The sequence below is a fragment of the Salmo salar genome, chromosome 01 (genome assembly GCF_965601325.2).
Source record: "Salmo salar chromosome 01, fSalSal1, whole genome shotgun sequence".
NCBI lineage: Eukaryota > Metazoa > Chordata > Actinopteri > Salmoniformes > Salmonidae > Salmo > Salmo salar.
The window spans coordinates 135,187,035-135,199,285 of record NC_138291.1 but is presented as its reverse complement, the minus strand read 5'-3'; the positions used below and the strand labels follow the sequence as shown (position 1 = coordinate 135,199,285).

At 44.9% G+C, this 12,251-nt stretch overlaps 1 protein-coding gene across 3 annotated transcripts in view; it reads left to right on the top strand.

Annotated features, from left to right (window-relative positions):
- Positions 1-12,251, top strand: part of LOC106561374 (zinc finger protein 462-like) — a 97,872-nt gene that overhangs the window by 72,969 nt on the left and 12,652 nt on the right. For 2 of the 3 annotated variants that reach the window (XM_014125267.3, XM_014125257.3), the window contains exon 7: positions 3,407-3,631. The exons of the other annotated variant lie outside the window; for it this stretch is intronic. In XM_014125267.3, the coding sequence (XP_013980742.2) occupies positions 3,407-3,631 (225 nt within the window). The remainder of the gene's footprint in view (positions 1-3,406; positions 3,632-12,251) is intronic. 3 annotated transcript variants of the gene reach the window in all.

Here is a 12,251-nt window from a genome sequence, read left to right as displayed (position 1 = left end):
TCACGGTAACCAATTTTCAACATAGACGAACCTTGTATAAAATATGTTGAATTTGTACCTCTGAAACAACGTCAGATTTTCAATGGTATATCCACTATCAGAAAAAAAAAATAAGCTGGGCCGCACCATCTACTGGAGAGTTGAACTATCTACAGTACAGTTACCTATTTAGTCTCCCATCCAGGGTTTTAACTAAGGTCAGCCCTGCTTAGCTTTGTATTTGTCACTGACTACTGCCAATGTGCTATCGTGAGAATGATTATTGAATCTATCTATTAATAACTAAATATATTCACTGTTGCTATCGAAGTCCTTCAAAGGGTAGGTTTAACAGAGCAAATAAAATGTAACCATAAGTGATATATCATCAAGGATACTATTTAGGCTTACGGCATTTGAAGTTAGTAACAACTAATGTTTCAATTCAACCCAGGGTTCAACAAAAAAATGTACAATACATATAAGCCTAGGACTTGAGGCTTATGTTGATTTCAGATTTAATCTTCAAGTTAATAAGGAATATGTTGGATTCACGTCTCCATCTCAGCCGAAAATCTAAGATAAAGGATAGGAATAAATCAAATCAAACTTTAAATGCACTTCATGTTGGTATTTGGTTGCATTGTCAACCAAACACAATTCATTATTACTTTTGTAATACAGTACATAGTCTAAAGTAAATGCCATCTTGTAAACTATTGTAACAGTATTTGAAGAGTTTATTTTCAAAACGCTATTTCCGCCAATTTTTTACATTTGTCTGTTTTCTTCTGAAATTATTGCTTATGGGTACCTTCATGTTTGTGTAAAATATTACTGTTCTCAGAATTTTTTCCATAGATTTTAGATCTGCTAAATGACAAAAATGTCAAATGTAAATGTTTTACATACAGATCACATATTATTGTATTGAATAATTTTTATTATTTTATATAGTATATATTGATGTCACAAATGTTTCATTTGTACCATTTTTTTTATAGAAAATGTAGTTATTTGTTACATTTGACTGTGTAAAACCTAGCAGTACTCAGAAGTAGTACAGTGAAGATGTATGAATACAGAATATCTGACATTGTATTCCCATTTGAACCTTGGGCCAGATTCTATCAGATCCGTGCTAGCCGACACTTTCTCATTCTAAACTTCTAACACAAGTGGAACGGGTGTGGCTTCGTGACAATGACCACAGGAGCAGCCGCTCTGATTTGACAGCTCTACCTCAGACACCGCCAAAGCACTACCTATGCGGGTGTCGGCTATCGCCGGTTAATGCTTGATCTGACCTAGGCCTTTGTTTGGCTTTTAAATAGTTGAAAGCGCAGTGTTTGAAGACAACGAAACCAAAAATCAAACATAGTTTTTTTTTTTGAATTTGGTTGTTCTTTTAGATGTTTTTAAGCATAGTGAGAACACATTGGGAATTCAACAAACTACTTACCCTCCTTGTGAGTGGGTGAATAAAGATTGAAATCTCATTGATCTCAACCAAATATTACCAACATCTCCACGTTCAAATGACATGGTGTGCACAGTGGGTAGCGTAGTGGGTAGCATTCGTTATGTGAATGCTGGTTCTCTCGATAAGGTGCAAAAGTCATTCGAGGGTAGATTAGCAGGAAATGAGTGTCAACACCCCTCTTTTCAGATCCGTCGGCAGGCGCTGGCTCTGTCTGTCTGGCTGAAAGCTTTTGGGCTTACTATATAGTACCAAGCCAATCGATTTTCCCTTGAATGGACTGAGGGAGGTCATCATAAAAAGTGTAAAAAAAAATAGAAAATTGGTGACAGAGGCAGATTTTTGTGTCTTGTGCTACTCGAAGTCTGAACACTGACTGACATGCTCAACTCTATACTAAGTTGGATAAAGCCACTCTCAAAAGAGTTTCTCTCTGACCAAAGTTTATTCTCCTTGGCCAAAGAGAGATAGTCCTTGCTTTTGCACTCTGTCTTTTTCTTTTTAGCTGGGTTGAACTGGGACTTGGGCTTTAACGAAATTATAGTTATATATTTGTTTACTTCATTTTAGCAGGGAGTCCCATTGAAACCAAGCCCTGCATGAGCACAATTCATTAAATGTACAGCATTCAAACCCAAAACATAATACAAACATACAATACTACAAGCAATTTAAGAACAAACACAATGAGGTCCTTCATTAACAACTTGAACTACCCTAGAAGCACCAGACCATCAAAGTGCAGAAGGCTTTGCAGATTTCCTAATTCTTTAGTGATCAACGGGACCTATAGAGTTAGCCATCCCTGCTATTGGGTCTGGTAACTCGTATGTCTGTAATTTAACAATGAAGTAAGGTATCGTGGAAGTTTGCACTAGAAGGCTTTGTAAACAAAAACAGAGCAGTGAATTGATCTATGAGACTTAAGAGAGGTCCATCCTACTTTCTGATAAAGATACTGAACCTATTGGTGTAATGAAAGGTAGCGCACTATGATAAACTGTGTTCAATACAGTGGCAGCTGCATTCATATAGACAATACCACCATAGTCTAAAGCCGGAATGAATGTCGACTGAATTATTATTTTCTGCTATATAACGAAAGGCATGACATATTCCTATAACATAAGCCCATTTGAAATCTTAATTTCTTAACTCATTAACATTCTTTCTGAAATATTTTCGTCATCCAGATGCCCAGATATTTATAACACGATCAATGAGGGCACCATCAAATATACATAATTATACGTAAATCATCAGATACATTTTTACGTGAATTACAAAATAACATATAGTGTACTTGGTTTCACCTGCATTTAGTACCAATTTCAATTCAACAAAGGCTTTCTGGAGGGCATTAAAGGCAGACTGGAGCTCCGAAAGAGCCTGGCCGACCGTGGGGACAATAGCATACACAACAGTGTCATCTGCATACAGGAGTATAGTATGTAAAAAAAAAAAGCAGAAAAACTATTGTTTATATAGACAGTAAAACGTACAAGACCTAAAATTGACCCTTGTGGGACACCTTTCATAATGTCAAAGAAACCTGACTTAACACCATCAGAAGAAACCCATTGTGTCCTGTCTATCAGGTCATTTTCAAACCAATTGCAGACTGCCTGACCCAGGCCAATGTTAGACAGTCTAAGAATGAATAACGGAACGTCAACAGTGTCGAAAGCCTTTGACAGGTCCAGAAAAAGGTCAGCACAATGCTGCCTTTTGTCAATGCTATTTACAATGTCAATTTATTACCAAAGAAGCAGCAGATATACGTAGTTTAGACATCGGGCGATAATTATTCATGTCCGAAGGGGTCATAATAAAACTGCGAGATTCATGAAAGATTGATTTCATTCCTGTTTACTCTTGACACACACAGGCGTCTTTAGGTCCTTAAAAAGTGCTCTATAAAACCCTTCTATTATTATTATCTTACAGGCGAGAACACGTATAAGTGCTTGTCCTGCCCCTTCTCCTCAATGACTATCAGCCAACTGAAGGAGCACTCTCTGAGGGACCATGGACAGGCCCTGACCCTCCCCAAGCTGCGCGCTGGCACTACCACCCACACCCAGGTTCCCCAGGCCGGCCACGCCCCCCAGATCAGGCCCTTCAGGCTGGGCTCAGATCCTCACCAGACACCCCTGACCTCTGACCTTGACGGTAAGAGCTCCATCTGTAGCATCTAACAGATTGGGCGACTTTTATTGATCTTAGAGTTTTTGGTTTGATTTATTTTTGTCTTATTTATTTCTTATTTATTTATTCTTTATTTACCAAGAAAGTCACAATTAGATAGATATCTCTTTTTCAAATGAGCCCTAATTTATAATTTATTCGCTGATATGCAGTTTAGGAGCCATTGACAGAAGGAGCCGTTCAGGAGCTGTTGACACAAATACACATTTTCAATTACTACCAGTACAAGTCTTGTTCATTTCAAGTCTGGAGAGCATCAGAACTCAGCAGGGCAGCCCATTTCACCGCTTTGGGAAACATTGTGGTAGGAGTAAAAGCATGGTCTTCCACTGAAATCACAGAATTCACGTTGTTAGACCCGATCAAACAGGATATATCCTTCTGTTTGTGCCCATGACTGGTTCCCAGAAGGTGTTAATCTAGCGTGTCAGGTGCCCGGCTCTCCATGTGTCCAACCGACGGTCCGCTCTGTTCTAGAATGTTCTTGGCAGCTGTCATCTGCTTCTGGCACAATGGAATTTTCCCTCTAGGTGGAAGTGGAACACAAAACATGAAACACAGACAGAGCAGAGCAGAGAAGCACTATGGAATGCCACCGCCATGTCACTGTTGGCTACAGAAAACAAATTAAGCATTGAGGAGGACCAGAGCCTATCAAATATCTCTCTCTCACTCTCAATCTTTGTAGCTTGGTAACATGGTAAAGCTGGTGGATTGCTTGCTAAACTTTTAGTTAGGTGTAGAGTTTTAAGCTATGAACGATCTTGTCTGTTGCTTGACTGTCTGTGATCGTAATGATACTAGTGTAAAACGATTTTTAAGATGACGAGCTATCGTGCTGGAGGCTGCTACAGTTTTAATTTGATCACCCTGCTGTAGAACTTTCCTGCAATGCAGGACATTTAAAAACTTGTAGTGTCTTTGAAGTTTTTTATTTTATTTATTTATTTTATTTCACCTTGATTTAACCAGGTAAGCTAGTTGAGAACAAGTTCTCATTTGAAACTGCGACCTGGCCAAGATAAAGCATAGCAATTCGACACATACAACAACACAGAGTTACACATGGAACAAACAAAACATACAGTCAATAATACAGTAGAACAAAAGAAAACACAAAGTCTATATACAGTGAGTGCAAATGAAGGTAAGTTAAGGCAATAAATAGGCCATGGTGGCGAAGTAAGTACAATATAGCAATTAAACACTGGAATGGTAGATGTGCAGAAGATGAATGTGCAAGTAGAGATACTGGGGTGGAAAGGAGCAAGATAAATAAATAAATAAATACAGTATGGGGATGAGGTAGGTAGATAGATGGGCTGTTTACAGATGGGCTATGTACAGGTGCAGTGATCTGTGAGCTGCTCTGACAGCTGGTGCTTAAAGCTAGTGAGGGAGATATGAGTCTCCAGCTTCAGAGATTTTGGCAGTTCGTTCCAGTCATTGGCAGCAGAGAACTGGAAGGATAGATGACCAAAGGAGGAATTGGCTTTTGGGGTGACCAGTGAGATATACCTGCTGGAGCGCGTGCTACGAGTGGTTGCTGCTATGGTGACCAGTGAGCTGAGATAAGGCGGGGCTTTAACCTAGCAGAGACTTGTAGATAACCTGTAGCCAGTGGGTTTGGCGACGAGTATGATGGTGGGTAGTGTATGGGTGGGTAGTGTATGGGGCTTTGGTGACAAAACGGATGGCACTGTGATAGACTGCGTCCAGTTTGTTGAGTAGGGTGTTGGAGGCTATTTTATAGATGACATCACCAAAGTCGAGGATCGGTAGGATGGTCAGTTTTAAAGGGCTTCAGAAGTTTATAATTTCCACTTTGAAGATGGCTTGCTTTCTGTCCTTGGCTGATCTTCTAAACTCCCCAACGACTCTGCTACTTACTGCTACATGGTGCTTTTGCACTATTAAATACAGTACCAGTTTAAAGTTTGGACACACCAGCTAATTTCAGCGTTTTTCATTATTTTTACTATTGTTTACATTGTAGAATATAGTGAAAGCATCAAAGCTATGAAATAACACATGTGGAATCATATACTACCCAAACAAATGTTAAACAAATCAGAATATGTTTTATATTTTAGATTCTTCAAAGTAACTACCCTTTTCCTTGATGAGAGCTTTGCTGTCACACTCTTGGCATTCTCTCAACCAACTTCATGAGGTGGCAAGAACAGCTCAAATAAGCAAAGAGAAACGACAGTCCATCATTTCTTTAAGACATTAACGTCTGTCAATGCCGAACATTTCAAGACCTTTGAAAGTTTCTTCAAGCGCAGTCGCAAAAACCATCAAGCGCTATGATGAAGCTGGTTCTCATGAGGACCGCCACAGGAAAGGAAGAACCAGAGTTACCGCTGCTGCATAGGATAAGTTCATTAGAGTTACCAGACTCAGAAATTGCAGCCCAAATAAATGCTTCACAGAGTTCAAATAACAGACACATCTCAACATCAACTGTTCAGAGGAAACTGCGTGAATCAGGCCTAGTCGAATTGCTGCAAAGAAACCACTACTGAAGGACACCAATAAGAGGAAGACTTGGTTGGGCCAAGAAACATGAGCAATGGACATTAGACCGGTGGAAATCTGTCCTTTGGTCTGATGAATCCAAATTTGAGATTTTTGGTTCCAACCGCTGTGTCTTTGTGAGATGCAGAGTAGGTGAACGGATGATCTCCGCATTTGTGGTTCCCACCCTGAAGCATGGAGGAGGAGGTGTGATACCTGGTTGAGTGGGGTGCTGGTGTTGGAATTCAGAGATGAGGCCTGGGTCCAGGATGTCCCTAGTGGAGACCCAGCACCTCTCTTCCAGGCCATAACCCTCCCAGTCAACCAGGTATTGGAATCCCCTACCCCGAGGTCAAACCTTCAGGAGACGTCTCACTCTGTACGCCGGTTGGTCGTCAATGATACGGGGGAGAGGGGTGGGCCTGGAAACAGGAGACAAAGGGCTGTGAGACATGGGTTTACATCTAGACACATTAAAAGTAGGAAGTATGGGGAGAGTACGGGGCAACAGAGGACAAACAGCAGAGGGGCTAATGATCTTGGAGCAGTGGGGAAAGGTCTCAGCTTCCAGGGGAGTAACCGCAGGGCTATAGCGGCGTGCCAGAGCATCCACCTTCACATCCTTGGGTACCAGTCGGTGTTGCGGAAGTGAATTGGCCCGGGCCTTACTGAACCTCTCCCGGAGGTCCTGGTACTCCGCGGGACTGGCGGTGAGGTTCGGGGAAATTTCCAAGCCCCCGGGAATACGTCCTGGGGCAGGCAGAGCTGATTTCAGGCAATGAGTGTGGCAGAACGGGCTCCAGCCCACGACAGCACCAGTAGACCAGTCAATCGAGGGATTGTGTCGCTGGAGCCAGGAGAATCCCAAACCACAGGAACCTGCGGAGACTCAATTAGCAGGAATTGGATCGTCTCGCTGTGGTTCCCCGACACTCGTAGGTTGATGGGGGTGGTATGGTGGGTGACCCGGCCTATAGAGCGCCCGTCCAGCGCTCTAACACTCATGGGAATGGAGAGGGGTTGAGTGGGGATATCCAGCTCGGACGCCAGGGTAACGCCCATAAGACTCATATCGGCCCCCGAGTCGATGAGTATCTGGATAGATTTGGACTGGTCACCCCACAGCATGGTGGCATGGAGAGGGGTGCAAGTAGGGGGAGAAGCAAAATTGTCCTTAAGACCCACCAGAGTACTCATTCCTACAAATGAGCTAGGACTCTTGAACGGACAGGTAGACACATAATGACCGGCAGTACCGCAATACAGACAACTCTGGGTGTTAAGTCTGCGTACGCATTCGGCTGGAAACAGCTTAGCCCTGCCGAGCTGCATCGGCTTGGGAAGAGATAAATCAGCAGACTTCGGATCCTCTCGGGGGTGTAGATGCCAGGGACTTCAGGAGTTCATCAGATGCAAGGTGGGATCCTTGAGTGAGTGATTGGAACTGCAATCAGACCTCTTCTCCCTCCTACGTTACCATAGCCGTCCATCGAGCCGGATGGTTAAAGCGATGAGTGAGTCGAGATCCGTCGGTAGTTCCCGGGCTGCAAGCTCGTCCTTTACTTCCTCCGATAATCCGTGTAGGAACATGTCGAACAGTGCTTCCGGGTTCCAGGCACCATCTGCTGCTAGCGTACGGAAATCCACCGCATAGTCTGCCACACTGAGGGAGTTCTACTGAAGCTGGAGCAACTTCCGGGCAGCCTCTCTCCCGGACACCAGAGCCTCGAAAAACCTTTCTCACCTCCGCAACGAATACCTCCAGACTGAGGCAGACGGCGGATTGTTGCTCCCACACCGCCGTGGCCCAGGCGAGTGCCCTCCCAGACATCAGCGTATACTTGAGCAGTCTGAGGGGAACGAAGAAGGCTGCAGCTCGAAAACAAGGGCCGGCAGGTTCTGGAATCTCCATCGTAACGCTCCGGGGGAGGTAAGCAGGGTTCCCGGGAAATAAGGGTGACGGCGCTGCTACCAGCTGGGACCCCTTCCATCAGACCGCGAAGCAACTCCTCGTGCCTACCAATGGTGGCTCCTTGGGAGGAGATGGCGTTGCGGAGCTGGTCCAAGTCTGCTGGGTCAGTCATGGCCAGTTCGTACTATAAGGTTTCAGGTAAGACCCAAATGCAGAAGTAACAATGTTTATTACAGCAACAAGGACAGGCAAACGACAGGTCAAGGTAGGCAGGGGTCGATAATCCAGAATAGAGGCAAAGGTACAGGACGGCAGGCAGGGGCAGGGGCAGGCAGAGTGGTCAGGCAGGCGGGCTCAAAGTCTGGACAGGCAAGGGTCAAAACCAGGAGGGCGAGAAAAAGAGAGACTTGGACAAAACAGGAGCAGAGACAAAACGCTGGTTGACTTGACAAGCAAGACGAACTGGCAACAGCCAAACAGAGAACACAGGTATAAGTACCCAGGGGATAATGGGGAAGATGGGCGACACCTGGAGGGGGGTGGAGACAAGCACAAGGACAGGTGGAACAGATCAGGGGCATGACAGTAAGGGCCATTTGACCAAGAAGGAGAATGATGGAATGCTGCATCAGATGACCTTGCCTCCACAATCACCTGACCTCATGTCACGTCCTGACCCTAGTAAGATGTCATTTATAGTAGAGTAGGTCAGGGCGTGACGGGGGTATTTGGGGTTTTTCTATGTTTTCTAATTCTATGTTTAAGTTCTAGTTTTTCTCTTTCTATGTTGGGGTTGTTTGGGTTGTTCTCCAATTGGAGGCAGCTGATCCTCATTGCCTCTGATTGGAGATCATATTTAAGTAGGGTTTTTCTCTTCCTGTTTTGTGGGTTATTATCTTTTGAGTAGTGTTTGTTTCTCTCTGTGTCACGGTTTGTTGTTTTTGTATATTCAGTTATTTAGTGTATTGCATTACATTTCACAAATAAATAAAAATGTGGAACTACAAACACGCTGCACCTTAGTCCACTCCTTCAGACAACCGTGACAGAATAACCCACTATAAAAGGACCAAGCAGCGTGGTAAAGAATGGACCTGGGAGAAAGTTCTGGACGGCAAGGGATCCTGGACATGGGAGGAGATCCAGGCTGGATGGGATCGCCTTCCATGGGAACAGGTGTAGGCAGCAAGAGCAGAGCGGCGACGAGAGGAGGCACGATACCAACGGCAAGGCAAGTGCGAGAGGCAGCCCCAAAAAATAATTTGGGGGGGGCACACAGGGAGATTAGCAGAGTCAGGTTGGAGACCTGTGCCAACTCCCCGTGCTTACTGTGGGGGGCGAGTGACCGAGCAAGCGCCAAGTTATGCTGAGATGCACACTGTGTCGCCAGTGCACAGCTACAGCCTGGTGCGCTCGGTGCAAACTCCTCACAGGTGCCATGCTAGAGTTGGCATTCAGCCAGGAAGGAGTATGCCTGCTCAGCGTTCCTGGTCTCCGGTGTGTTTTCTCGGTCCTGGTTATCCTGCGCCAGCTCTACGCACGGTAACCCCAGTTCGCCAATACAAACCTGTGCGACCTGTCACAACACCTCGCGCTTGTCGTGCTACGGAGGTTATCCAGCCAGGACGGGTTGTGCCAGCCATAAGCTCCAGATCTCCAGTGCACCTCCACGACCCAGTATACACTGTGCCTGCTCTGCACACCTGGCCTCCGGCGACGCTCTCCAGTCCGAAGCCTCCAGCGACGTTCCCTAGTCCAGAACTCCCAGAGACGTTCCCTAGTCCAGAACTCCCAGCGACGTTCTCTAGTCCGGTGAGACTAATTCCAGCTCCACGAATGAAGCCTCCAGTGATGATCTATGGTCCGAAGCCTGTAGAGATGATCCATGGCAAGAAGCCTGTAGGGATGATCCATGACCCGGAGCCTGTAGGGATAATCCATGGCAAGAAGCCTCTAGGGATGATCCATGGCCCGGAGCCTGTAGAGAGGATCCATGGCACGAAGCCTCCAGTGATGATCCATGGCACGGAGCCTGCAGTGACGGTCCACAGTCCAGAACCTCCTGAGACGGTCCACAGTCCAGAACCTCCTGAGACGGCCTACAGTCCGGAACCTCCTGAGACGGCCTACAGTCCGGAACCTCCTGAGACGGCCTACAGTCCGGAACCTCCTGAGACGGCCTACAGTCCGGAACCTCCTGAGACGGCCTACAGTCCGGAACCTCCTGAGACGGCCTACAGTCCGGAACCTTCGGAGAAGGTCTACACTCCGGAACCGCTTGAGACGGCATACAGTCCAGATCCTCCTGAGACGGTCTACAGTCCGGAACCTCCTGACAAGTTCCCCAGTCCAGAGTCTCCAGCGACGGCCTGCAGCCCAGAGTCTCCAGTGGCGGCCTGCAGCCCAGAACCTCCAGCGGCGGCCTGCAGCCCAGAACCTCCAGCAATGATCTACAGTCCGGTTCCTCCTCCGATGATGATTCACGGTCCGGTGGTACTAGAGCGGAGGGATCAGCGGGTGGAGCGGGGAATACGCCCCGAACCGGAGCCGCCTCCTCTGCTGGAGGTTAAGGTTATGTGGACTGCATTTGAGCCGCCATAGACAATTATCACCCTCCCTACCCTCCCTTTTGCTTTGTGGTTTCTTTATTGTTTATGTTGCATTCGGAGTCTGCACCTTTGGGGGGGGTACTGTCACATCTTGACCCTAGTAAGATGTCATTTATAGTAGAGTAGGTCAGGGTGTGACAGGGGGTGTTTTGGGTTTTTCTATGTTTTCTAATTCTATGTTTAAGTTCTAGTTTTTCTATTTCTATGTTGGGGTTGTTTGGGTTGTTCTCCAATTGGAGGCAGCTGATCCTCGTTGCCTCTGATTGGAGATCATATTTAAGTAGGGGTTTTTCCTCTTCCTGTTTTGTGGGTTATTATTTTTTGAGTACCGTAAATTTCGGACTATAAGCCGCAACTTTTTTCCCACGCTTTGAACCTCGCGGCTTAAACAATGACGCGGCTAATATATGGATTTTTCCCGCTTTCAAATTTTTTTTCTACAAAAAAACACATTCTGTGACGTGCTCAGTTTTTTGGCGGCATGAAGCTTTCATTAGACCAATGAAATTGCCGAACGGGTTAAGGTCAAACAGTGACGAGAGCGACAATGAAAACGATCCAATATCGGATTAAGCAATTCTGAGGCTATTCAACTCCGACACCGAAGGAGATGACTTCAGTGGTTTCAGTGCACAGGAGGAGGAAGATAGTGACCAATGACTTTCTTGGTAGGCTACTGTATACTGCTAATTTTTTATTTTTTGTTACAAGCCGTGTTTCGTTAAAGCCTATTTATTTTTGTTACAAGCTGTGCTTCGTTAAAGCCTATTTATTTTTGTTACAAGCCGTGTTTCGTTAAAGCCTATTTATTTTTGTTACAAGCCGTGTTTCGTTAAAGCCTGTGTAAAGTTCATTTGTTTCAATGTACCGGTAGGCACCTGTGGCTTATAGACATGTGCGGCTTATTTATGTTCAAAATAAATAAAAAATTGTAATTCAGTGGGTGCGGCTTATATTCAGGTGCGCTCAATAGTCCGGAAATTATGGTAGTGTTTGTTTCTCTCTGCGTCACGGTTTGTTGTTTTTGTATATTCAGTTATTTAGTGTATTGCATTATGTTTCACTAATAAATAAAATGTGGAACTACAAACACTCTGCACCTTGGTCCACTCCTTCAGACAACCGTGACACCTCAACCCAATTGAGATGGTTTGGGATGAGTTAGACTGCAGAGTGAAGGAAAAGCAGTCAACAAGTGCTCAGTATATGTGGGAACTCCTTCAATAATGTTGGAAAAGTATTCCAGGTAAAGCTGGTTGAGAGAATGCCAAGAGTGTGCAAAGCTGGCATCAAGGCAAAGGGTGGCTACTTTGAAGAATCTAAAATCTAAAATATGTTTTGATTTGTTTAACACTTGTTTGCTTACTACATGATTCAATATGTGTTGTTTCATAGTATTGATGTCTTCACTATTATTCTACAAAGTAGAAAATAGTAAAAAAAAATTAAGAAAAACCTTTGAATGAGTAGGTGTGTCCAAACGTTTGACTGGTAATGTATCTCTTGGACAGAGGTATTGGCTCTGCTACTCCTATTTAAAAAG